General features: G+C 45.9%; 1 protein-coding gene across 1 annotated transcript in view; it reads right to left on the reverse strand.

Annotated features, from left to right (window-relative positions):
* Positions 1 to 24,820, reverse strand: part of INPP1 (inositol polyphosphate-1-phosphatase) — a 165,272-nt gene that overhangs the window by 39,403 nt on the left and 101,049 nt on the right. The window contains exon 3 of the mRNA XM_078680376.1: positions 21,667 to 21,727. Within this exon, the coding sequence (XP_078536502.1) occupies positions 21,667 to 21,727 (61 nt within the window). The remainder of the gene's footprint in view (positions 1 to 21,666; positions 21,728 to 24,820) is intronic.

Consider the following 24,820-nt stretch of genomic DNA (forward strand, 5'->3'; position numbering starts at 1 on the left):
TGTTGGCAGAATCAGGCCCCCGCTATCTGGAATCTGCCTTTACCTCTATGAAAGGAACCTTCATTGAGTTCTAGCGAGCATCTGAGTCCAGATGCATTTCTGGAGTACACTGCCTCTGGTCCCTATAGGTAGGATAGCCCTGGTGAAAATGGTGGTGCCTCGCCTCCTCTACCATTTTGCAAACCTCCCGGTTGTGCCTGCTTCTTTTTTAAGGTGCCGGAATCCCTCCTCGTCGCCTTTGTCTGGGGGTCTGGTCGCTGTCGAATGCCTCTATCCAAACTGCAGATGCTGTCCGGCAAGGGGTATCTCAGGGCACCATACCTTGAGGGGTACTTCTTAGCGGCGCTATTGCAGTGGTTGTCTTGTTGAATGGCTGAGCATTACCTAGGGGAGGCCTCCGTAGAGGCGGCCCCTTGTCCATTCTTGCTCTCAGGCAACTACTCCTTCCAGGCTCCCACCGCACGACTACATGGCCCCTGCAGATGATAGTGGCACGGGCATGAATGTCCAGGATCCATCGCCTCTCTCAAAAGAGTCCCCTATTCTACCCTGAGCTACCCCTTATCGGTCTACGCTGGGGGCAAGACTATTACACTGCACACTATGGGTTTGGACTGCTCATTCTCTCCTCAAGGTGGCTGAACTCTTCAAGGAGCAGGACCCCCTCCCTTTTGCCCATCTACCTGAAGAGAGAGGGCTGCCACTGGGACAGTTCTTACTTCATCTGCGGTTCCTTCACACTTGTGGGATCCTCTGGGACGCACCCGGTCCTGTAGACCATTCTGACAATGGGGCCAGGACATCACCCCATCACCTGGTTGTATAAGGCCATAAGAGACTTGGTGGCTACATCCCTCCTCCCCCTTTACCTTAAATAGGAGGTGGAGGGGGAATTTGGATGGGCCCTACATGAGAAGGAGTGGGAAAGGTCGCTCAAATTTCCAAAGAAAGTCTCCCGGAATGCACATTTTAAAACATACAATTCTTCACACATACATTCATACATTCTTCAATTGCCCGGGTGTGAGGCAATTACACCGCCATTTTCACAGTTCGAATGTCCATGCTGCCGCACTGTGGATGCCACATTTATGCACATGCTGTGGTCATGCCCAGCCCTTTGCGCTTAACGGTGCACAGTGCACAACACACTTCGACGGTCACCGGATTTCCAGACATCTCCTGGAAGGCATGATCCCTTGGCATCTTTAAGAGGAAGAAGCAACACACAGTGCAGATGCGGTTCGCCGCGCTCGCACAACTGCTGGCAAAACACACCATCCCACTACACTGGCACTCACAACTACCCCGCCGATAGAGGCCTGGAGAGGCGCCCTATGCAAGGGGGGTGCAGCAGAGGAAGATGTGCTTCATGCGGAGGAGGTACGGCGGCTCTGCCGCAGACCTCTCTCCCCACAATGGGTTGGTCTTCTCCTACGCTTTCGGCAGTTGGGCGAGGGAGAGGACGCAATCCCCGAATCCCCTTGTCCCTCGAAGGGTAAACAGGAGGTACCCTCTTGCTCCTCTGAGAAGGCCCCTATCCGGTGTAATGATATCACTACCATGTCCCTCTGAGCCTCCCTCTACCAGTGTGAAAGGGCCTTGTTATTATATGCTATGTTATAGAGTTTATAGAGTGTTTGTGTACCCAAAGGTGTCTTGCTGCTGCCCTGAGTAAGCAAGATCTGATTCGGTGGAAGGTGCTATATGTTCACTATGGCTTAAAAGAGCCACGTTTTTAATGCTTTCCTAAAATGTAAAAGATTCTGGGAATTTTTTAGTTTAATGGGAGGGAATTCCACAGTTTAGAGGAACATGTTACAAAGATTTTTGTTCACCTCAAAATTTTTACTGCCCGAAGAGTGTAAAAGTCCTACAGAAATGCTGACTAAGAGCTACTGGTCAAATATTGTTTAGTGCCTTAAAGGCAGAGAACAAAGCCTTCAAAGCAATATTTTTTCCATCTGCAACCAGTGCAGTTGGTTCAATGCCATGGATGCCGACTGACATTTGGGGAGGTCAAAAATGAGAGAGCCTGCCGAATTTTGTAAGATTTGAAGTTTGGAAAGCATTCTTTGCTGTAGTCCGATGTATAATCCATTGCAATAGTTCCGTTTGGACAAGACTAGTGCTGACATAACCAGTTTTTGTAGATTCACAGGATATTAGGTAATATTTTTCTCAGAGTCTTCAACAGAAAGAAAACCGCAGAAGCAATTTGATTGATCTGGTTTTCAAAGGATAGTTTTCTGTTACAAATGACCCCCACATTTCTAATTCTTTCTACTGGGGTTGGGACCGGGCCCATATCTGATGGCCAACAATATGGAGACCAAACATTTGTGTTCATTACAAAAGGCAGAACCTCCATCTTACCAGAGTTTAATCTCAGGCAATTTTCAGCCATCCAGCTTCCAATGTTTTTAATTCAGAGGCGGAATTGGGGCTGCTGTAAGGATCGGATTCCCTGCGATCGACACCACGATTTGTGTGTCGTCCGTATAAGAGACAACTGAAACGTCGAAGGTTCTCACGATTTTAACCAACAGGCTGATATACAAATTGAATATAAGGTGGGGCTTAGTGGTGCTCCTTGAGAAACACCACAAGGAAGGTTCCATGATGTGGAGGCAAAATATTCTATTATGATGGATTGTTCCCTATCCGCTGGAAAGGAGATCAGTAAAGGTAGGTCTCTGTCTCTGAAACCTAGCTCATGCAGGCGGTTGGTCAGAATGCCATGATTGACAGTATCAAACACCGCAGAGAGATCTAAGAGTATCAGGGTTGCATTGTTACCTTTGTCAATTGTAGATCTAATGCTCTCTGCGGCTACTATGAGAGCTTACTCTGTGCTGTGCTGGATACGAAAAACAAACTGTGAGTCGTTTAACAAGCGGTTTTAATTTATAAAAGCAGAAACTTGTAGATTGAGAGCTTTATCAACTATTTTGGCTGGCAGGGGCAGGCAAGATATAGGACGATAGTTGGCAGGACCGGATATTATAAGAGTGTTTATTGTTATACTGTGCTTTGCCAGGCCGGGTCGCCCCCACGCTCCTCCTGCTCCTGTCCTGTTTTGCTGTTTTGCTGCCGCCACAGGCGACCCAGCCGCTGCTGAGCCGCCCGCACTTGTCTTTTCCCACCGCTGCCTCCCTGCGGCCCCGCCCCCGCTGGCCCTCCCGCTCCTGCCACCCAGCGGACCCTCCCTCCCGGCTCCCTTCTTATGTCGCCTCCACGCACGCGCAGTGGTCACGCGCAGCGGGCGCGCCGATTGTGCGCCGAAGGCAAGCCCGTCTGCGCCCGTCCGCGCCTGGCCCGCGCCCAGCGCCAGGACCCCTGGCCCCCGACGGACCTACGACGCCGCCACCCTCATCGCACTCAAACCCAACCGACCGAGAGCCTGCCACCGAGCCACCCCGAGACGCACCCACGGACCCCTCACCTGTCAGGCCTGCAAGTTCACCTGCCTGCGGACCTGCACCGCACCCGCCAAGCCGAGTACCAACAACAGCCACCTCAAGTGCATCCTGCTCAACACCCGCTCCATCCACAGACACGCCATCGAACTTTGGAACCTGCTCGACACAACCTCACCAGACGTCCCCTTCCTCACGGAAACCTGGATGAACGCCTCCTCAGCACCCAGCATCGCCATCGCCATCCCAGACGAATACAAGATCATCCGGAGAGACCGCGTCAACCAGACTGGAGGAGGCATCGCCATCGTACACAAGAACACCATCCGCATCACGACCGACTCCAACGACACCTTCACCACCGCCGAGTATCTCCACTTCCAGATACACACCGACCCAAAGACAACCCTCAGAGGCACCCTCGTCTACAGACCCCCGGGACCACGTACACAATTCAACGAAGACATCACGGACTTCATCAGCCCGCACGCCCTCCGCTTCGCTGACTACATCCTCCTAGGGGACCTCAACTTCCACCTGGAGAACAGCAAGGACCGCAACACCACGGCCCTGCTGGACAACCTCGCCAACCTCGGACTCAAGCAACTGGTCAACACCCCCACCCACTACGCCGGCCACACGCTTGATCCCGTCTTCTCAACCAGCAAGCACATCACCTTCAGCCACTCCACCGGACTTCACTGGACCGACCACAGCTGCGTCCACTTCAGCTTCAGAAGAACCACGACCCACCACCACCCGCAACAGGTTCCTCGCAGGAGCTGGAGCAAGATCACCGCCGAGCAGCTCACCACCTCCCTCAGCCAGAACCCACCCGCCAGCACAACGGACCCCAACGAAGCAGCCCGCAACTTCACACAGTGGCTGACCGCCTGCGCCGACGACCTCGCGCCACTTAAGAACCTACCCAGCAGACCCAGAAGCAAGAAAGCCTCCTGGTTCACCGACGAACTCAAGAATTCCAAGAAGAACTGCCGCACCCTCGAGAAAGCCTGGCTCCGCGACCAGACCACAGACAACATGACCGCCCTCAAAGACGCCACCCGCAAGCACCACCAGCTCATCCGCACCACCAAGAAGAAATCACTGAAGGAACGACTGGACAACAACGCCCACGACAGCAAGGAACTCTTCAGCATCGTCAAGGAGTTCTCCAATCCCAGCACCGGCAACAATGACATCACTCCTTCACAAGATCTCTGCGACTCTCTCGCCTCGTACTTCCACCGCAAGATCGCCGACATCCACAACAGCTTCGGCGCACCTTCCACGCAGCCAACCGTCGAACCAACGCCCCCCACCGCCACCCTCTGCAGCTGGACCACGGTGACCACCGAAGACACAGCCCGCACGATGAACACCATCCACTCCGGATCCCCAACCGACCCCTGCCCCCACCACGTCTTCACCAAGGCCGACTCGATCATCGCACCCCAACTCCGGGACGTCATCAACTCATCCTTCAACACCGCCACCTTCCCGGGGAGCTGGAAGCATGCCGAGCTCAGCGCCCTACTGAAGAAACCAACAGCGGACCCCACCGACTTCAAGAACTTCGGCCCCATCTCGCTCCTCCCTTTTCCTGCCAAAGTCATCGAGAAGACCGTCAACAGACAGCTTGCAGCCTTCCTCGAGACGAACGGATCCCTCGACCCCTCGCAGTCCGGGTTCCGAGCCAACCACAGCACCGAGACCGCCCTCATCGCAGCCACCGACGACATCCGACCCCTGCTCGACAACGGGGAAACAGCGGCCCTCATCCTCCTAGACCTCTCTGCAGCGTTCGACACCGTCTGCCACCGCACCCTAGTGCAACGCCTCAGCAACATCGGTATCCAAGAAAAGGCACTGGAGTGGATCATCTCGTTCCTCGCCGGAAGAACACAAAGAGTCCACCTCCCCCCGTTCCGTTCCGAGGCCACCAAAGTCATCTGCGGCGTACCACAAGGATCATCGCTCAGCCCAACCCTCTTCAACGTCTACATGAGACCTCTTGCAACCATCGCACGCCAACACAACCTCAACATCATCTCCTACGCCGACGACACCCAACTGATCCTCTCCCTCACCAGAGACCCAGCCACCGCCAGAACGAGCCTACACGAAGGGATGAAAGACGTCGCCGAGTGGATGAAGAACAGCCGTCTGAAACTGAACTCAGACAAGACGGAAGTCCTCATCCTGGGACCATCGCCCTCCGCCTGGGACGACTCCTGGTGGCCTCCCGCCCTGGGCACCGCTCCCAAGCCAACAGACCACGCACGCAACCTGGGCTTCATCCTGGACTCTTCCCTCTCGATGACCAGACAAGTCAACGCCGTCTCTTCATCGTGCTTCAACACCCTGCGTATGCTCCGAAAAATCTTCCGCTGGATCCCGACCGAAACCAGGAAGACGGTCACCCAGGCACTCGTCACCGCCGTCTGGACTACGGGAACACCCTCTACGCGGGAACCACAGCCAAACTACAGAAAAAACTCCAGCGCATACAGAACGCCTCCGCCCGACTCATCTTGGACATCCCCCGATGCAGCCACATCTCCGGCCACCTGAGGGACCTGCACTGGCTCCCCGTCAGCAAAAGGATCACGTTCAGGCTCCTTACCCACGCACACAAGTCTCTCCACGACCTGGGCCCCAAGTACCTCAACGACCGCCTGACCTTCTACACACCGAAGGAGCCTCGCCCTCGCCGCCGTACCATGCATCCGAAGAGCCACCGCCGGAAGATCCTTCTCCTACCTGGCAGCCAAGACATGGAACTCCCTCCCCATCCACCTCCGGCTGACACAGGACCATCTCGCCTTCAGGAAACAACTCAAGACCTGGCTGTTCGAGCAGTAGCGACCCCTCCCTCCCCCAAGCGCCTTGAGACCCTTCCGGGTGAGTAGCGAGCGATACAAATGCTATGATTCATTGATTGATTGATTGATACAGGGGAGAATCGCTGCTTTTTCCCATGAATTGGGGAAAATGCCAGTGCAGATAATTTCGTTAAAAATGAGTGTGACATGTGTGCCAGTGGTCTTGGTTGAAAACTGTAATAAAGAAAACTTTAACATTGAAAAATTCAACCACATTTCGATAGTATTAGAAAACGTGTGTCCATTCCTATATTTCCTCAAGCTTGACACTCTGGACTAGTTCGGAAATCTTTGAAAATGAACTCATTTTACTCTTGTTAACTGATCAAACATCTTAACATTTCTGGTTCGTGCTCTTAGATAAAAAAAACGTGCAGCCTGATACAAGGGATGTGGGATTTATCTACTGGTTATTGTGTTTTAATTATAGTTGTCACAGACAAATGTGTTGCATTGATTTGTACTTTGTTTGAATGTGTAACCAGGCTGCAATGCCTTGAATACTAATTCAGAAACAATACAGTGGGACAATCAAGCACTTTCTGTGCTGCATTTATCATCTTTATGGTTAAGGACTGCAGGGAATTCACCCTAAAACCTTGAAAGTAGATTTATTTGATGCCAACATGGTCTTTATTTCCCTCAACTTTGTGATTCTTTACGTGGTGTCCAGGAATCGTCCAACGCCTTATGCTCCCAGCTTGCCCTTGGAACTTCTACCCAGTTCATACTCCTGTCATGGATGTCCAGAACTGGGGGCGTGGAAGGAGAGCGGGCTGGACACATGGGGGGGGGAGGGGTGGGGACATGTATGTGGACTCGCAATTGCAAACATTTGAGGAATTAGTAGATGCATATGGGGTGTCGCAGGGATCCTTTCTATTGCATGCCTTGCTGGCATGCCACTACTTGCAAGCATGGGACACTGATCGGGCAGAGCCTACTACTTCACACCTACTTCACACACTGTTCACACATGGCCACGACCGACGAGACATAACAGCCATATAAACTTCCTTCAGATTGGACGATCCTCCTGCATCGGCGACACTGCGTGCGAACAGTCTATTACCCTAACCGACAAGCTGTGGTTGCAATGTCTTAACCAACCAAAAATCATTTCGGCCAACGCCAGGGTAAAATAAACACAATGTAATTATCTTTATCATACATACCTCACTCCCCACAGACTGGGACATATGTATAATACCGTCATGGACATATGCCCCAGATGTCGTGACCAGGGAGATACATTTACACAAATGGTATGGAATTGCACTACCATTCAAATATTTTGTTCTGAGGAGGCCACTGTGCCTACAGAAGCGGCAGACGTGCGGGTAGAGGTGGAACGCCTTCACTTCCTGTTGGGAGTCACAAGACGCATTTCGTCCCGTAAGAATCTGAACACATTTCTGGATCTTGCTCTAAACTTGGCCAAGCGCAAAATTGCCATGACTTGGAAGGCACAAACAGGTCCCAAGATCAATGCATGGCTACTTGACCTTCCAAGGGCATTGGTCTTGGAACATACAAATCAACAAGAGACTGTGGCATGGGCGTCAGTCCCCTGGAGGTAAACACCTATACAATGGCAGGGATATTTATCCGTGATCGAGACCAAACTCTCTGCGGACTCACCCCCCCTTACTAATTTTGCCTGCTCCTGCTGTGACCCATGGCTTTTCCTCCCCTCTGCTTCCTCCCCTCAGGTCTGCATCCCCCTCTCATCCTTGATACACACCCCTATACACGACCCATTACACCCCTACATTTATACATACGTCATTTATTATTGCACCAGACCGTAAATGTACTTATGATAATATTTCCATGTAGAGATCGGTATTCATTCTCTTTTTCTTTTTTATTCAATTTACTGTAGAACTGGATTTGAGGAACAATGACCGATTCTCTTTTTGGTACTCCTGTTACAATCTGATTGCGTTCGGCTGTGCAGCGCACAGCCAAAGTAACAAACTAGCCAGCAAAATGGACACTAAATGTCACTTAAATGAGTGTCTCCTTATACCCCTACCTATGCCATTCGATTGTATTGCTATTCTACAATGTTAAAAGCCAGAATCATCATGCAGATATTATTGATGTTACTTTATTGAAACTAATAAAAATCATTATAAAAAAAACGTTATGATTCTTTCCAGCTATAAAAAGATAACCGTTATTCAAACTACAAAACTATGGAAGAATGGATTACATGCAAGACTTTTTATTATTTGCTACTGAGCTGTTTTTAGGTCGAGCCTGGGGAGCGCATGCGCTGCTCTGCGAGCCATGCTGTACTGGAATATGAAAAGATAAAGGAAGGTGGGAGACCCAGTACACCCTTGCGGGCTTGGGCAGATACTGAAAGTTTAGATGTCAGCAAGGGAATTTATTTGAAGAAATTATTACCAGATTTCAGACTTGAATCTTATTTATATATATTAGTCTGTTCAATCAAAATTGGTGTCTGATCTCTATTAAATTGTTTGTCTACCAATTGGACAAGAAAATCATTTAAGTAGAACGATCAAAAATAAAAATGAACACGGGAAATCTTTCTTATCAAAAAATATGTTTTTTATATATTTATCATTCATAGGGTACATTTCAACAGTTAAAGCAGATTGTAATGCTTTCAAATGAAAAATAAATTTCTAAATCATTCCTATAATTCATCTGAACAAAAAGTCCAATCCAATAAAGCATGCACTACCTGAATTAGTGGAAAAAGCGATGTTTGCTTTCAAACGTGGTCCAAATTTAAGAGATTGGCTAGTGCATGCTTAAAGACACACAAGAGACAAATATAGTTGATAACATGCAACAACTGCTGCCAGTGAAAGGCCACTTCAAATGTAATTGTTGTATAGCCTGTGCCTCAACAAGCAACATAAAATCCTTCTAATTGAATGGAATAACCACCATAATCAAACATTTTTCGAATTGCAAAACCACTAACGTGGTGTATTGCATAAAATGTCCTTGTGGTCTGCCATATATAGGTAAGACCACCCAGATGGTGAAAAAGCGAATCTTACAGCACCAATCTAGAATTCGCTGCAAAGTTGAAAATGCCCCACTGGTTGTTCATTATATCCAGTCAAAACACACTGAAAAAGATATGAGCTGGTGGGTAGGGAAGGTCGTTAAACCGACTATCAGACAGAAAAATGTTGATAAATTCTGACACTAAAAGAAAATCGTTGGATTTACCAGGCCGACAGCATTAAATCCGGCTTGCATTATTTATTTATTTATCTATTTATTTAACTTTTAAGGCGCGCAGCTACCCACACAGGGTTTCCCGGCGCCAAGGGATAGATTAAAAGAATGAAAAGAGAACAAAAAGCAGAATATTGCAGAAAAAGCCATATCTTGAGGCCTTTACGAAAGTTGAGATAAATGGTTTCAGTTTTCAATGAGGTAGGCAGGGAATTCCAGATATTCGGGCCTAAGTGGGAGAACGAGCGACCGCCCATTCTCACCAACTTAAATCTGGGAATCACTAAGTCACCTTTACAGGGAGACCTGAGAGAATGTGTGGGATAATATGCATGAATGAGTTCCTGTAAATATAAAGGGGCAGTGCCCTGTTTGATCTTAAATATATAGCAAAGAGCCTTAAGCTTAACTCTGCTTGCAATCCTGAGCCAGTGACGGTCCAGGGGCGACTGGGAAATGGAGACTCTGCACGGGACATGGAATAAAAGTCGTGCAGTCGCATTCTGCACAACCTGAAGCTTTCTAAGAGCTTCTTGGCGCACCCCCCAGATAAAGAACGTTGCCATAATCCAGGCGAGAGATAACTAAGGCTTGGACTCAGCCACAGAGTGGCATACGTTAGCATGTATTGTGTAAAATGTAAAAATATCAAACCATCCTGAGAAAAATGCAGTTTATTGAACCAATACAAGCATTAACAATATGCATAGATCAAGATGAAAGTACAAACAATGATGCCCATGAATCTATACATGAGTTCAATGTCACGATGTATTGTTTAAGTTATAGCATAAATCCACACAACTTGATTTCATTACTGTTCAATTTAAGATCGTTTACAATATGCATGTTAGAAAGTTTATTAACTCTCTCTCAAGTCAGATTGTGAGTGCTTTAGAAGCAACATTAAGTGTTCCAAAATGTTGTTCGATCCATCTGAACGACAGTAACTCTAGTTCTCTACACCAAGGGTAGAATGAGAGCGCCATATACAGCAACAGAGAATGATCCATAACTATACTGGTGTTATATCAAGATACTTCTATGTAGTTACCCCCAGAAAAATGGAACTATATATAATCCAACTCTCAATACTTTGTATGGGTTAAAATACTTAGTTTAATTTTTTTAAATACGACACTCCAAGATGGCAGATATTAACTTCCATCTTCCATAATCCATTGCTTCTGGCTCAATCATTAATGTTGAGGTTTGAAAAGATATATAACTCTTGAATAACCGCTGACTGCCGTAAGGGTTAATCCTATACATTTTATATGCGAGCATGAGTAGCACCAGTCGACTGCATGTTTTACATTAATTCAACCCTTTGATTAGTCAGACCCCTTGGGTCGGACATGCCTGACGCGACACTCGACAATATATATCTATTTTTTCAAATAACTGTCACAATGGTTGTTTGATAATACATGAATTATGTGCATGAATATTATCATACTGCACAAATGATTTAACAAAAGACGTTCTTAGGTGGCCGACACTAACCGGCATATCTAGGATGGCTCCATCTTTGGGTGTGGACCTTTAAAAGGAGAGACACACCTAAGTCAAGTTGATGCTCGATCTCGCGTGACTTCCAAAGATTTGTGCGTTCCGATCTGGCAGGTCTCAGCGTCTCTACATTCCACGTTGACAATTAGTCTTTGCAAGTAAGTCAAACGAAGATGTGTTTAATGTTAACGTGCACAACTTTATCTGAATGAGGGTGCACAATTTTATTCTGAACCATCTTTTTTGCTTTGTTTAGCAAAACAAGTTTGCCGTTAACAAAAGCCGTTCACTCATGGTATTTTTATAAATATCGGAATGTTCGTAAAGTTTCAGACCTATGTTTTATCAAGCGGCTAAATGCAGCACTTAACATTCACATATGGCCGGCGTTGTAATGAGATACATTTTTGCAAGCTCACGCCACCCGTAGCATCCAATGTCTCGTCGAGGCATTTTGTATATTAATGCAATAGTCTTGCTCCAATACACGGCGCTGTATTGAGATTTTTGATGCCCATGCCACCCGCAGCGTCCAAAGTCTTGTTGAGCGATTGTATAAACTAATGCAATGGTTTTGTTGTAATTCACGTCGCGGTATACCTCTACCCTAATAAAGTGGCGCTGTAACGATAAAATTAGGGGAGAGAAAAGCACAATGCCCAAGTTGACGGCAACTGTGAATGACTCGTCGGTTATAGTGTCATTCCTATGGGGCTCAGGCCGCCGTAGGGTGGTGCTCCGGACCTTGCTGAGACCAAGAGCGGAGGGGGGGTTGGCGGCACCGGACTTTGAGACTTATTATTTGGCAGCCCAGTTGCAGTTCTACACCCAGGAAGTCACGCGTGAGTTCCGAGGCCCGGAGGACCTGAGGGGCACTGGCACGCCCAGACACGTTTTATCGTATATTGCGCTGCAACAGAAACTAGAGTTGAAACACCTCACTCTAGAGGACCGCACCATACGATCCTGCTGGAACCGGGTACATCGCAAACTGGGCAGACCACGACCCTATGCCCCGGAGATCCCGCTGGGAATGCTTACTGCATTGCCCCACGGCGGAGACTGGTCTCGTCTCAGTGTCTGGGAAGACATGGGGATACAGACGGTAGGTGACCTATACGAGGATGGAGTGTTGCTGTCCTTCCAGGCCCTTCTGGATCGTTACGACATCCCCAGAGGCGACTTTTTGATCCATGCGGCAGTCACAAGAGCGCTCCAAGCTCACTGGAGGACTGGTCACGAAGAACCGCAACTCTCAGCGGCATGCCAATATGTCATGATGTCCGCGGGGACATTTAAAGCGGTGTTGTGCCTCTACTCCAGAATGGTGGAAGAGAGATTGACCCCCCTGACGGCCCTCAAGGCCAGATGGGAGACTGATATAGGTAAGGAAATTCCGGAGGCCTTGTGGTCCCAGCTGCTGCTGAGGGTCTGGAAGGGGACGCGGAATGCACGATTCCAGTTAGTCCACTTCTACGTGTTACATAGAGCCTATCTGACCCCGATGAAGCTGCAGCAGTACTTTGATCTGGAGACGGCAGCCTGTCCTAGATGTAGAGCAAGCGGGGCGGACCTTCTTCACATGCTGTGGTCCTGCTCTATGCTGACCTCCTATTGGTCAATCGTAGGAGACACGCTGGCCGCAGTGACTGGTAGATCGCTACAGATGGAAGCAGCTGTGGGGATCCTACACTGGTTTCCGCATACCCCTAAAACTAAAATTACTAGTAAATTCATCGACTTGGATTACTGTTAGCTAAACGGGAAATCACTAGACACTGGAAGGCGCGGGTTGGTCCGTCGGGCACTAAATGGCGCAATGAACTGCTTAAGTGGGCGGGGAGTGAGAGCACGCTGAGATTTCAGCAGGCGAAGCGACGACAGGATGAACGGGCGCTAGAGACGGCGCAAGCTTGGGAAACGATAGTGCAAGCCCTGCGCGACCATAACACTCATACTGACTCAGACAGTACAGAGGGGAACAGCCTGGATCCCAATGACGCGCCATAATAGAACAGGGCTACCAATGCAGACTCACGGCCACTTTATCACTTGATGAGAGTCCACAAGTTAATCTACCGATGACGAGAGGGGTGGTGGGTGGTGGGTGGGGGATAGAGGAAGTGGGGTGGTTTCGCTGCCATACGGCGCCAGAACAATGAGTCGTGATGAACAACACTTTATTCCTCTGGGGGGTTAGATAAGTGGAGGGAGGGAGGGGACATTGTTTGAGGTGTTTGGATAAAAGCAGATGGGATTTATTCTATTACCTGTAATATGCTACGTAAATGGCGAGAAATACACTGCAAGAGAATGGCACACGCCGCCCGACCCCCGGGTTGTGGGCTGAATGGCCGTGTATAGAGGTTGTGTGGATCCCACCCACACTGGATTGTGACAGAATACAGATGCCAACGTGGTAATTACTTTAACTTCCTGCAATAAAAACCAATTTACAAAAAAAAAAAAAAAACTGTGAATGACTCGTCGGTGTTTAGTATTTGTAAATAGAATCGCATAGTTCCATCGTACATAGCAAAGCCATAAGTGGCAATTTTAAACATGCCGACTTTGCATTCCCGATAGGATTCAAATATGATATCCAACTATTTGCATTATATTCACTTGCCAACATTGAAATGAATGTCCACTAGGTAGTCACTGTTTTACATGATCCTTGTTAATAAGTCTAGAATAATGAGTGAGAATTTCAATTCTGACTTTCCAGATTGGTAAGCGAAACAAGAGCCAAAATAAATTAAAAGGAATAAAGGAAAGGACTGGTCGCGAGAAAAAAAATTCTACACACAGATCAGTCTATGAGACAAAAAAATCTGTTAAATGTCTGTAAAGAACAACAGAGGTAATTTATGCCCGCATTTCGAGTTGTAGTCTCTTGATATGCCCATTTCTGATTTTAGACAACCAGGACTGCCAAATAGAAGCCATTCTGATTATACGGATTCTGAAGTCACAACAGAATTGATTCAAAAAAGTAAGCTGATTTAAAAAAACAAGCTGATTTGAAATGAATGTACCACTAGAAATGGAAAAATGTTGACAAATAGGTTTATTATCCTGCCACAATGAATTTGTTTGTTTTTTGATTAGGTTTATGTAGAAATATGAAATCGCTGTAGACAATTGGTTGTCAGTTGCACACGCGTTATCTGTTATGAATATAAAGATTCACAATCATTTGGACATAAAAGTAATGTTTTACATTATGTCTTCTTAGGGGGTCACTGCTACATGCTCATGTTTGTTGTCCTGAAGAAGGTCGTAAGGAGTAATACAACAAAAGACCGAAACATCGACTACCATTTCTCAATCTACTATTAACTATACAAGTGACCTTTAATTTAAGAAAAATAAGAGTCACTTGCTGTTTTGATTTATTGGATTGGACTTTTTGTTCAGATGAATTATAGGAATAATTTAGAAATTTCATTCAGCTTTAACTGTTGAAATGTACCCTATGAATGATAAATATATATAAAATAAATATTTTTTGATAAGAAAGATTTCCCGTGTTTCTTCATTTTTATTTTTGATCGTTCTACTTAAATGATTTTCTTGTTCAATTGGTAGACAAACAATTTAATAGATATCAGATACCAATTTTGATTGAACAGACTAACATATATATATATATAAATAAGATTCAAGTCTGAAATCTGGTAATAATTTCTTCAAATAAATTCCCTTGCTGGCATCTTCTAAACTTTCAGTATTGGAATATGGACTTGAAGCCCTGTCCACTCTCCACCCATATTTGTAATTTGCTTGTGTCATTGTCCTCCGTAAATGCTGGCTTCTGATTCGTTAATAGGCTTGTTAGACCCTCCTTAGTACCGCCTTGTCTTCATTTAAAACCTCCCATGAGGACTAGCCCTCTTCCTGCAGTTGTTACACGGTACGTCCTATTTAGTCTGTAAGCACTATTTTCTTTAATAGTTTCCCCTACTGCAGGCACTACATGCTTTCCTACAACATTCAGCATGCCCTGCATGCTTTCACGGGGTGATTTTACGCAAAAAGCATTTGTTTGTCAACTTGACAAACAAAAGCTTTTTTTGGTAAATGCGTCCCATACAGTGCTTTCACTTTAATAGTTGTCGCGGACCTTTCTTTAGACACAGCTCGTCTAAAGGTAGGGTGTGGCCTTTATTATATGAAAGTGCAGCATGGGGCGCTTGTAAACAACAAGCATTTGCAATGCTATAGGTCTCGCATCTGAGAAACTTTGGCCTATTGGTATTGTAAATGACAATGCCTTTTATTATTGCAGGTTTTTTAAAACACAAATAAAAGGCATTGTCATTTACAATGTCAATAGCTCAAAATCTTGCATTACAAATGCTTGTTTCTCTTGAAGACACATGGTTATAAGGAAACAGAATGGTGAACATTGTGGACTATACCTCAGGACTGTTGGGGCTCAAGTATCCTGCCCTTAACTGGCAGTTCTCAAAACACTTTGCAGAGGCCAGAAGGTCACAAGCCATAGTGATAGTTTATAAAAACTCTAAATAAATAAAAATAAACAGCAGAAACCCATCCCTCTTCTTTGAGTTGTTTAGCTGTTGATCTCAATTAATTCTCCTATCAATGTGTGCAATGCTTTAAGAAGTGATAACCAACTTCTTTTGACTGGAGCAAATGTGTCATGAAATATGCTTCTTACTTCCTTTTGGTCCCTTTCCGGGCATTAAGGGTTTGGAAACATTTATTTGGGCTTTGCAATCGATTTCAGAAAACTTCACAAGGTATATGGTTTAATTAGTCATTGGTATCTGGCACACTACTTTGTCTGAATTCATAATCTGCAGACTTTTGCCAAGTTTTGGGTGAACAGATGTTTGCTTGAATGTACAAGGCAGGTGGTGCTTGGCACTGTGAGTGCCAAAAATGTGCTTGTCACAGGGGGGTCTTGCAAACATGAGGAAGGGGATATCAAATGACTTCCTATGCCTAAGGAGCAACGTCCAAGTAAGCCCTACTTCCAATCACATTTAGAGATGAAAAATATTTATAGCCGTGAAACTGATGATGCCATCACTTTGTGATAGTAGTATGTCCGTCTAGAGCACAGGCATAAGGTGTGGGGTGGATTACATGTGCTGGGGTAAGAACTAGCTGTTGGCACCACTTGGGATAAGGGTGACACTGATGAAAGAGGCATAGACAGGGCCACACATAGAATGAAGCTCTCTTTCGACTTCTTCCTTCATACTCGGTCCTTTTGAAGCATTCCCATTATCAGATTCATATCCTTTCTTTCATGAAGTGTTTGTTGCAGCAAATTTTTACACAAACCAAAGTAAACACCCACTTTTTCTAGCGGACCACAGTTTGAAATTTCTTTCAGCAGTTAATGATAACTTTTTAGCAGGATATATTTTGGTCCAGCTGTAGCTTGGCCCATCTTAGGTCTCGCTCTATGCATTCAATCCAAACTACTTTCCGCTGGGCCATTCACTCTGGCTCTGCTTTGCAGCTCCTCGACTCCTGCATCGTCCACCTCGTTGCGTTAAAGTCCTCAAGCATGAGAGAAGGAGGCTAGCACGTGCGTCTCCAGCTTCTCAGTTTTGTGATGCAGATTCCATAAGGACAGCCAAGATCGCCCACTTGGAAATATATGTTATCACCTCTTTCATAACCATATCTTAATTTTCTCCTTCAGTTTACTTGGTCAACAAGACTGGTTTCATATTATGTAGCCACTGCGTGATGTCTTCTTTGATCTGAACTTGGAGTTCTCCAGACCATCTGCACACTGTTCCTGTCCAAGCAAAATCTTTTTTTTTTTTGCCCATGTCCAGTCTGTTCCCTCAGTTGAGGGGTCCATGTCTTTACCCTTTTATGCTTCCAGTGCCCAACGTAATCTACGCTGTTAGTGGGTCATTGCCACTAGGGTGTCGGAGGCCTGTTTGCACACCTAACTGGTTAGTAGCTTTTTTAACATGGAGAGAGGCCACAAGGATACGGACGTGATGTTGAATATTTTGTGTGGTCTATCCAATGGCTAAACTAAGATCATAATCAGTAAATTGTGAGCACTTGAGCTCAAGTCCCTTTCTCTGTCGGACTGAAGTGAGTTGAGTGGTATCTAGTTCAGAAATCAATGTGCATCTCACAGCCTGCTGGCAGCCAAGTATCAGAAGTATTGATTCAGACACCACGGTTTTGCCCCTTCGACGGTCACTATTGCAAACCCCACGTGCATGCTGAGAACGGCATCCCTGCCTTGCGTGGCACAGTTCTTCCCAAACCATGGTGGTTTTACCTTTTATTTGCTCACTGCTGCTGTTCTGCTACCCTACCTTTTTATATACTGCGGAGTAGGTTGGAAGAATATTACTGGATGCAGTGTCAACTCAGAGCCCCTTTTCTGGATACAATTTGGTAGTCTCAGAGGCTAGATGCCACTCCAGTTTGAATAGTCTATCTCTGAAAGCCTGGGAATGTTAACAGAGGGGCAAGGGCATTCTCTGATAATATTCGCAAGGTCTGCATTGGATGCATTTCAAAGCAACCTGTACAGCAGCAAGCATCAAGTGGGCAAAACAGCAGACAATGGGTTTTCCAGCTGACAGTGCTGCTAGGGAAACCATTATTCTGCAAACCCAAGAAGATCCCCAAGCAAGCTCTAGACTTCTGATGAGGCATTCTGAGAGGTCAGCAGACCGACAAGAGGAACAGCAGGGGACACAGCTCTCTGTGTGGACAGAAACTTTAATGCACCGGAGCAGGGAGAGAGACCCTGGTTTGAAGGCTCTGTACATCCTAATTACCTCCAAAGTGACTTTCAGTCCCTTTGGGAAATTGGTTTCTCTAGCCAGATAAGTTGGTGTCAAGTTCAGGAAGCTCGCTTCCTACATGTGGATTGTTCTGGAGATATTAGAGGAGCACATGAGATCTAATTATTGTTAGACCTGACAGCCCTAGGGTGATGTTCCCTTCCACGTTTTGCCTTCCTCCTCCACCTTCCTGTCCTCGTTTTGCAGGCTTTAGGAATCTGCACACTTTACCACTGCCAACCTGTGCTAATGTGCTTGTGCTCTCTCCCCTAAACATGGTAATATTGATTCATAGCCAATTGGCATATTTAATTTACTTAAAAGTCCCTAGTAACGTGGTAATACCTGTACCAAGTGGCCTGTGAATTAAATGCTACTAGCGGACCAGCAGCACTGATTGTGCCACCCAATTAAGTAGTCCTTTAACCATGTCTCAGGCCTGCCATTTCGGGGCTTGTGTGTGCAGTTCTAAACTGCAATGACCTGGCAAGTTTAACCTCTTGCCAGGCCCAAACCGTCCCTTTTATTTTTTACATATATCACCCCGAAAGTAGCCCTTGGACAACTCAGAGGGTAAGGTGCACTGTATTTAAAAGGCAGGACATGTCCTTGTAGTGAAATACTCTCACATATGTTTTTGCCTACTGCAAGGCCTAGCTCTGCCATAGGATAACATTGGTATTACCTTATTACATTCTATAAGTATAATTTCCATTTGGGAAGAGATAAACACTTCAAGTCTGGTGTTTCTAGAATCACAATTTAAAGTTCAAACTTATGGTGGAAATCAGATTTTAAATTGCAATTCTGAAAATGCCACTTTTAGAAAGCTGCAAAAACAACAGTTGATGGACAGAATGCAGAACAATGTCATACATTCACACTAGTACAGAGATCTGGGCCTAAATCCATCGTTTTTTTGCTCACCATGCCATTCCAGTTTGAACCCAGCCATATGCAAATTAGTCTGGACCCTGTGCCCCATTGGAACAGTCCAGCCCGAACTGCCAAGCCAGGTCCTCCCTGGACTGGAAACAAGCATCCTAGGACTGGTTTCGGGCTTTCAGCCCTCATCAGCAAGGATAGCTTGATTCCAGTGGCATGAAGAGCATGGGACTCACGTCTGAGCAAACCCGTCCCACTAGGGGTGACAAATGCAAAAACAACAGGTGATGGACAGAATGCAGAACAATGTCATACATTCACCCCAGTACAGAGATCTGGGCTTAAATCCATCATTTTTTTGCTCACCATGCCATTCCAGTTTGAACCCAGCCATATGCAAATCAGTCTTGACCATATGCCCCTTGGGAACAGTCCAGCCTGAACTGCCAAGCCATGTCCTCCCTGGACTGGAAACAAGCATCCTAGGACCGGTTTCAGGCTTTCAGCCCTCATCAGCCAGGATAGCTTGATTCCAGTGGCATGGAGAGCACAGGACTCACGTATGAGCATACCCGACCCACTCGGGGTGACAAATGCAAAAACAACAGTTGAACAGTTGAAGGACAATGCAGAACAATGTCATACATTCACCCCAGTACAGAGATCTGGGCCTAAATCCATCGTTTTTTTGCTCATCATGCCATTTCAGTTTGAACCCAGACATATGCAAATTAGTCTTGACCCTGTGCCCCATGGGTATGCCCAGACGTGGGTCCCTTGCTCACTCTGCCACTGGATTCAAGATAGCCTGGCTGATGAGGGTTATGAAGTCGAAACCGGTCCCAGGATGCTTGTTTCCGGTCCAGGGAAGACATGGCTTGGCAGTTCGGGCTGGACTGTTCCGATGAGGCACAGGGTCAGACTGATTTTAACTAGTAACCCAATTTCTAACAATCATGATCACCTTTCCCGTCTAAGTCCCATGTCCACAGTTCTCTCTGGTAGTGTCTTTCCAAGATCTGGGCTTCACCAAGACCACAGACACAGTTAGTTGACCAATTATCCCAGTAAGTTACCCTGAGAGGCCAATTGGTCCCGTCCTCAGTGGAGGGTTATCTACCTGCCACCAAACATAGGCTGCTCCTCTCCAACAATGTGGACTGTCTTTGGGGGCCCGATTTGGCTTTTCATCTAAGTGGCTCCTCCCCCAGCCCACCCTTTTATTTCCAGACTCAAGGAGTAGCTGAATAGTGCTCACCAAATAGCTGGCAAAGCACAGAATAACCTATGTCCAGACAGGAATTAGGTGGGATGCAGCAAGAGGTGGAGGTGGATGGAGCTGCAGGGGAACATGGACCACCAACCCATAAGGTTTAGGCGCGACAGTGGGGCACCATCCATAACTTTCTTAGCAGAATACTGATAAAAGAATAAAAAAAAAAAAACTAATTAGAATGAAGAAAAACAGAGCCACGAGTAATGGATGTAAACATGCAAGCTTATCTACATCAGTCAAATTTTCTTGGCATGTTACCTTGTCACATATCAGACAAAATAAAGTATTCATGTCAGGCAATATAATAAAGGCTCTCTTGTGTTTTACCAGAATATTGGTTTGGTTTATATAACCAAAAAGTGGATAAAATGGATAGTATGACTTGGACAGACAAACATAATAGACAAGTCTTTGGCGACTTAAAAGAATGAGATAATAGTATATCAAGAAAAGCAATAGGCTCTGGGAAATGTGTTTAATTCCATGGACTCAACACCATCGTGTTTTAAAATCCAAGACCTTCTGTTTCATCCAGAAGTCCCAGGAGGCCAAGCACAAACCCAAGGACCCCTCCTAGTGAACAGCATGGGTAGTTTCACAAAGTATACAGATGTTCTGCTTTAATGCCTAGATTCTCCAGATTAAGGGGTCTATTAGGATCGCGGATTTTCCGCATCCTCTGGGCCGGCGGAAGCCACCGCCGGCCCGGAGGATATGGAAAATCCGCTGCGGACACACCAAAGACCCACCGCCAAATTAGGATGGCTGGTGGGTCTTGGTTTCAGTCTGCCGCTTTTCCGCTGCAGTCGGCTTACAACCGTGGCGTAAAAGCTCTAATATGGTGGCGGTGTCTCTCAAACACCGCCAGACATATTAGGAGGGTGTAGAAGAGATGCTTTTCCGCGGCGGGTTCTCCGCCGTGGAAAAGCATACGGATCTTCACTTCAGGGGCCCGTTGCAGACCCCCTGGGTGAAGGGTGCACATGTGGGGTACCTATGGTGCCCCCCTGCATTTACATGCACAAAGCGGCAGGCACCGCGCGGTGCCTGCCGCTTTCTGCATGTAAATGCACTGCATGCGTTTTTTACATTGCGGCGGGTGCGGCTTGAAGCCGCACCCGCCGCAATGTTAAAAATAGAGGATGTGACCGCCAGGGTGGCGGTCACATCCTAATTGCACAGGAGGGAACGCCGCAGCACATGCGGATGTTCCCTCCTACTCAGGGCTCACGGACGGACGCAAGTCCGTCCGCGATCGTAATGTGCCCCTAAGTGCACTACAAAACCTGTGTAAGTGTACAGCTGACGGGGTCAGTGATAAAATCCTTAGAAAAAAAGTTCAGATGGAAAGAAAGGGTGCAAGAATGGCACCAAAACCCACAAGGCTCACTGGTACTACTGCACACGATATCTCAAAGAACCATTCCAGCTGCCATCCCAAGGAGGAATCAAGTACAAACCAGGATTGAGTTGAATTAGAAATAGTTTATGAAATAATGATAATTGACGACAACTCATTTCAAAAGAATAAAAACAATTTGGAGTCACATTCCTATAAGAGCATAGAGCAAAAATGCAGGGATTATAATATTATTATTATTTTACAAAAAAAACATGAAAATAAAATTAGAGAAACAAAATAAAATCTAAATACATACCCAGGTCATTGGTAAATTCATTAGATTCTTCTCCATCAATATTTTTTTCTAAGCCTGGAAACTGTAGCGTAAGAAATAGAGCATTTTACTTACTTTATTAACAAGATAGATAAAATAAGTTTTAAAACAAACTGATTACAAATTGGAAGATATCTACCAAACCTTCTGGCGTAGCATTAAAGTGTTTTGAACATTTTAGTCTTACAATTCATAAAACAAATTTTTATTCCGAAAGGGAAATAATCGAAGTATTCTGTCCAGAATAAGCAGTTCTGGACAGAATACTTTTGGTGGCTAGTAAGAATAATTAATTTATATAACGTTAAACCTTGGATGAGATTTACAAAAGCTAGGGCAGTGTCCTGTCACAGGCATTTGACTTGAAATACAATTTCTCAGATGTATTTATATAAGTATGCGTAACAGGGCAAGGAGGACAAGGCCAGTGACAAGTGGTCTGGCGTATTTGTAAAGATCACCCTAAAATCAAGGTCAGAAAGAAGTATAATGCGTCTCTAGCAGGCATAGTGCAGCTCTAACTGACAATAGAAATCAAAAATATCTATATTACCTCAAACATTCAATCATCAGTGAGGAAACAGGATACTAAAGAACAGGAGGTCAAGAAAGAGCAATGAGGTAAAGAAGAACCACTGAGCAATAGAAAATGATATGTCCAGGCCCCCTTCATTATAGAGTCCTTCAGGGGTGGTAAGCACTCCACCTGCGCTCAGGCCTACCTTACTGTGCTAAGATCTCCCTAGACAAGGATTGAAGTATGGAACTACAGTGGTAGATGACAATCATAGATACATAGAATGGCAAAGCCATCTTTCACCCCAATTCCAGACCTCATTATTGAATCCAAGTTGAGCAACCATGGTTGGTGCATCAACCTAGAAAATCTGTCTACTAGCAGGCCTTAGTCTCAGGAAGAGTCCTCCCCACACATTAATTCTCAGTAACTGCTAGCTGGCATCTTCGCCTTCAAGAGTTTCTTTTGCCACAAATCCGATTGCTGTATCCTTCTTTGGATGGACAGCATTTCTGTGGTTAATTATAGGAATAAACGGGGGGAGGTGGGGCACATCCAAGACTTCAGCTTCTCTCATCCTGGAACGTTTAAACTTTTGCCTAGAAGCGTTATAGCTTCTGGGCAACTCAAATGGTATAGAAGGCTGGCTTTCATGTCACCTGAGTGACTCCAAGGATTGGATGCTGGATCACCAAATGTTTTCAGAGATTTCCATACTCTGGAGCCCATTAGAAGTAGACTGCTTTGCCTCCCATCTCAAGATGTTCCTGAGCAGGTGCCCAGGTCCAGTCCCTAGGGCAGCGAGCACCTTTCTCCAAGATTGAAGTCCTGTCATGGGTTACACTTTTCCTTTCGCTTTAACTGATTTACTGCAACCTGCTTCACCTTCACAGAGTCATTTTGGCTCTCCAAGCATTGCCTCACCTCCTATAGGTCACCATAGCACTGCCTTGTTGGTGCTTTTTCAGATAATCTGACATGTTAGAAATAAAGTGCCTAATGTACGGTCAGATTGTCCCAAAGAGTAGATGGGGAAATGTGTACATTAAGATAAGATTCAAACAGCATTTTAAATAACATTCAATAAGAATTAGCCTTGCCTAAAAGAGGTTTGAGATCAGTAATTTAGATTAAACTACGATCTATCTCAGACCTGCAAATACTGGCGGCACAACTCCCACATGCAGCCATCTGATACATGGAGGGTGACAACTTGGAGAAGCGATTACTGGTGGGTACCTCAAGAATGGAGCATTTGCCAAAGTGTCTGATGGCAGGTTCACAGCTAGATAAACACAGCCTGCATGTTGTACGATTGGTGACGCAGCCGTAGGAGAGGGTGATAAAAGGGGTGAAGTGTAGAACACTTTTTTCTCAGCAGCTGCCACTGAGACCCATCATGATTATCAACAAGAATATGACCATGGCGTTATGGAGAGAGGGTTTGACACACTTGGAGACTGACATCTGGGAGATCGCTGTATTACATTTCAGGAAGCCCAAGAGTGTTTTGAGGTAGGCCCAGTGTGGTTTTTGCAGTCTGCTAAAATCACAAAGACAGCAAGAGAAATCTGGATGAATTTCCAGAACACACCAAACTGACCGTACACGCTAGATGTACCTTTGGATATGGGGATTTCCTAGACACTGACGTTTGTACATGGACATTAATCAATCAATCAGCCTAATTTATAACACGTGGCTAATCACCCGCGGGGGGTATCCAGCCACTGGGTTCGTGCTGGGGTCAGTCAAAAAGTCAGGTCTTGAGTCCCTTTCTTAATTCCGGAAGAGAGGCTGAAGTTCGGAGGTGAAGCGGAAGGTTGTTCTAGGACTTGGCAGCGAGGTAGGAGAATGGGTGTTCTCCACTGTGGCTTCAATAGATGTGGGGAATGTGTGAGAGAGAGGTGGAGTGCAGGCGTCTGGAGGATTGGTGGAAGTTCAGGCAGTGTTTGATGTATGCGTGAGTCAGAATCTTGAATTGGCATCTTTCTGGATGGGGAGGCAGACTTCAACACATGGCACTTCATTTGTAGGTTTCTTGAGCGTACACACATTTACTGTTACTTTTACACCAATAGATTTTTGGACGTGATTGGACGGCACATGGCGATTTCATTTGGTTTTACATGCCGCATGACAGCATTAAACCTTCCTTTATCGCTTCACATTATCATCATCACTCTTTTGCACCGCTGACTCACCAACGCTCATGGTTTTACCTCATGACCCACATTTTCTTTGCTCTGGCACAACTTCAGCGATGTCCAGATGCATTTTCTGTCCGTTTCTTCAGAGGTGATTTTATTTAATACTCTCCACAAGGTGACACTCGGTGACGGTTTATTCATCTCTGAGTTTGGTGCCCTCTGACCATATTTCTGCTCTATTCACATTTCAGATATTTTTCCCTGACGAAAGGCTTTTTCAAGCCCGAAATGCATGGGGAGACATATATCAAACCTATGAGCATCTAATACATTTTTTGATGTACAATACTCGATACGAAGTGATAATATAGATAAAATAATAAAACAGCTTTACCAGCTACAACCTGTCATGGATCTTCTTCTTGACAGCTTCAATTAAGAGTTTTTAATCCCACTGTGGTGGAATTTA

This window comes from Lissotriton helveticus, chromosome 3_1 (assembly GCF_964261635.1).
Source record: "Lissotriton helveticus chromosome 3_1, aLisHel1.1, whole genome shotgun sequence".
Lineage (NCBI taxonomy): Eukaryota > Metazoa > Chordata > Amphibia > Caudata > Salamandridae > Lissotriton > Lissotriton helveticus.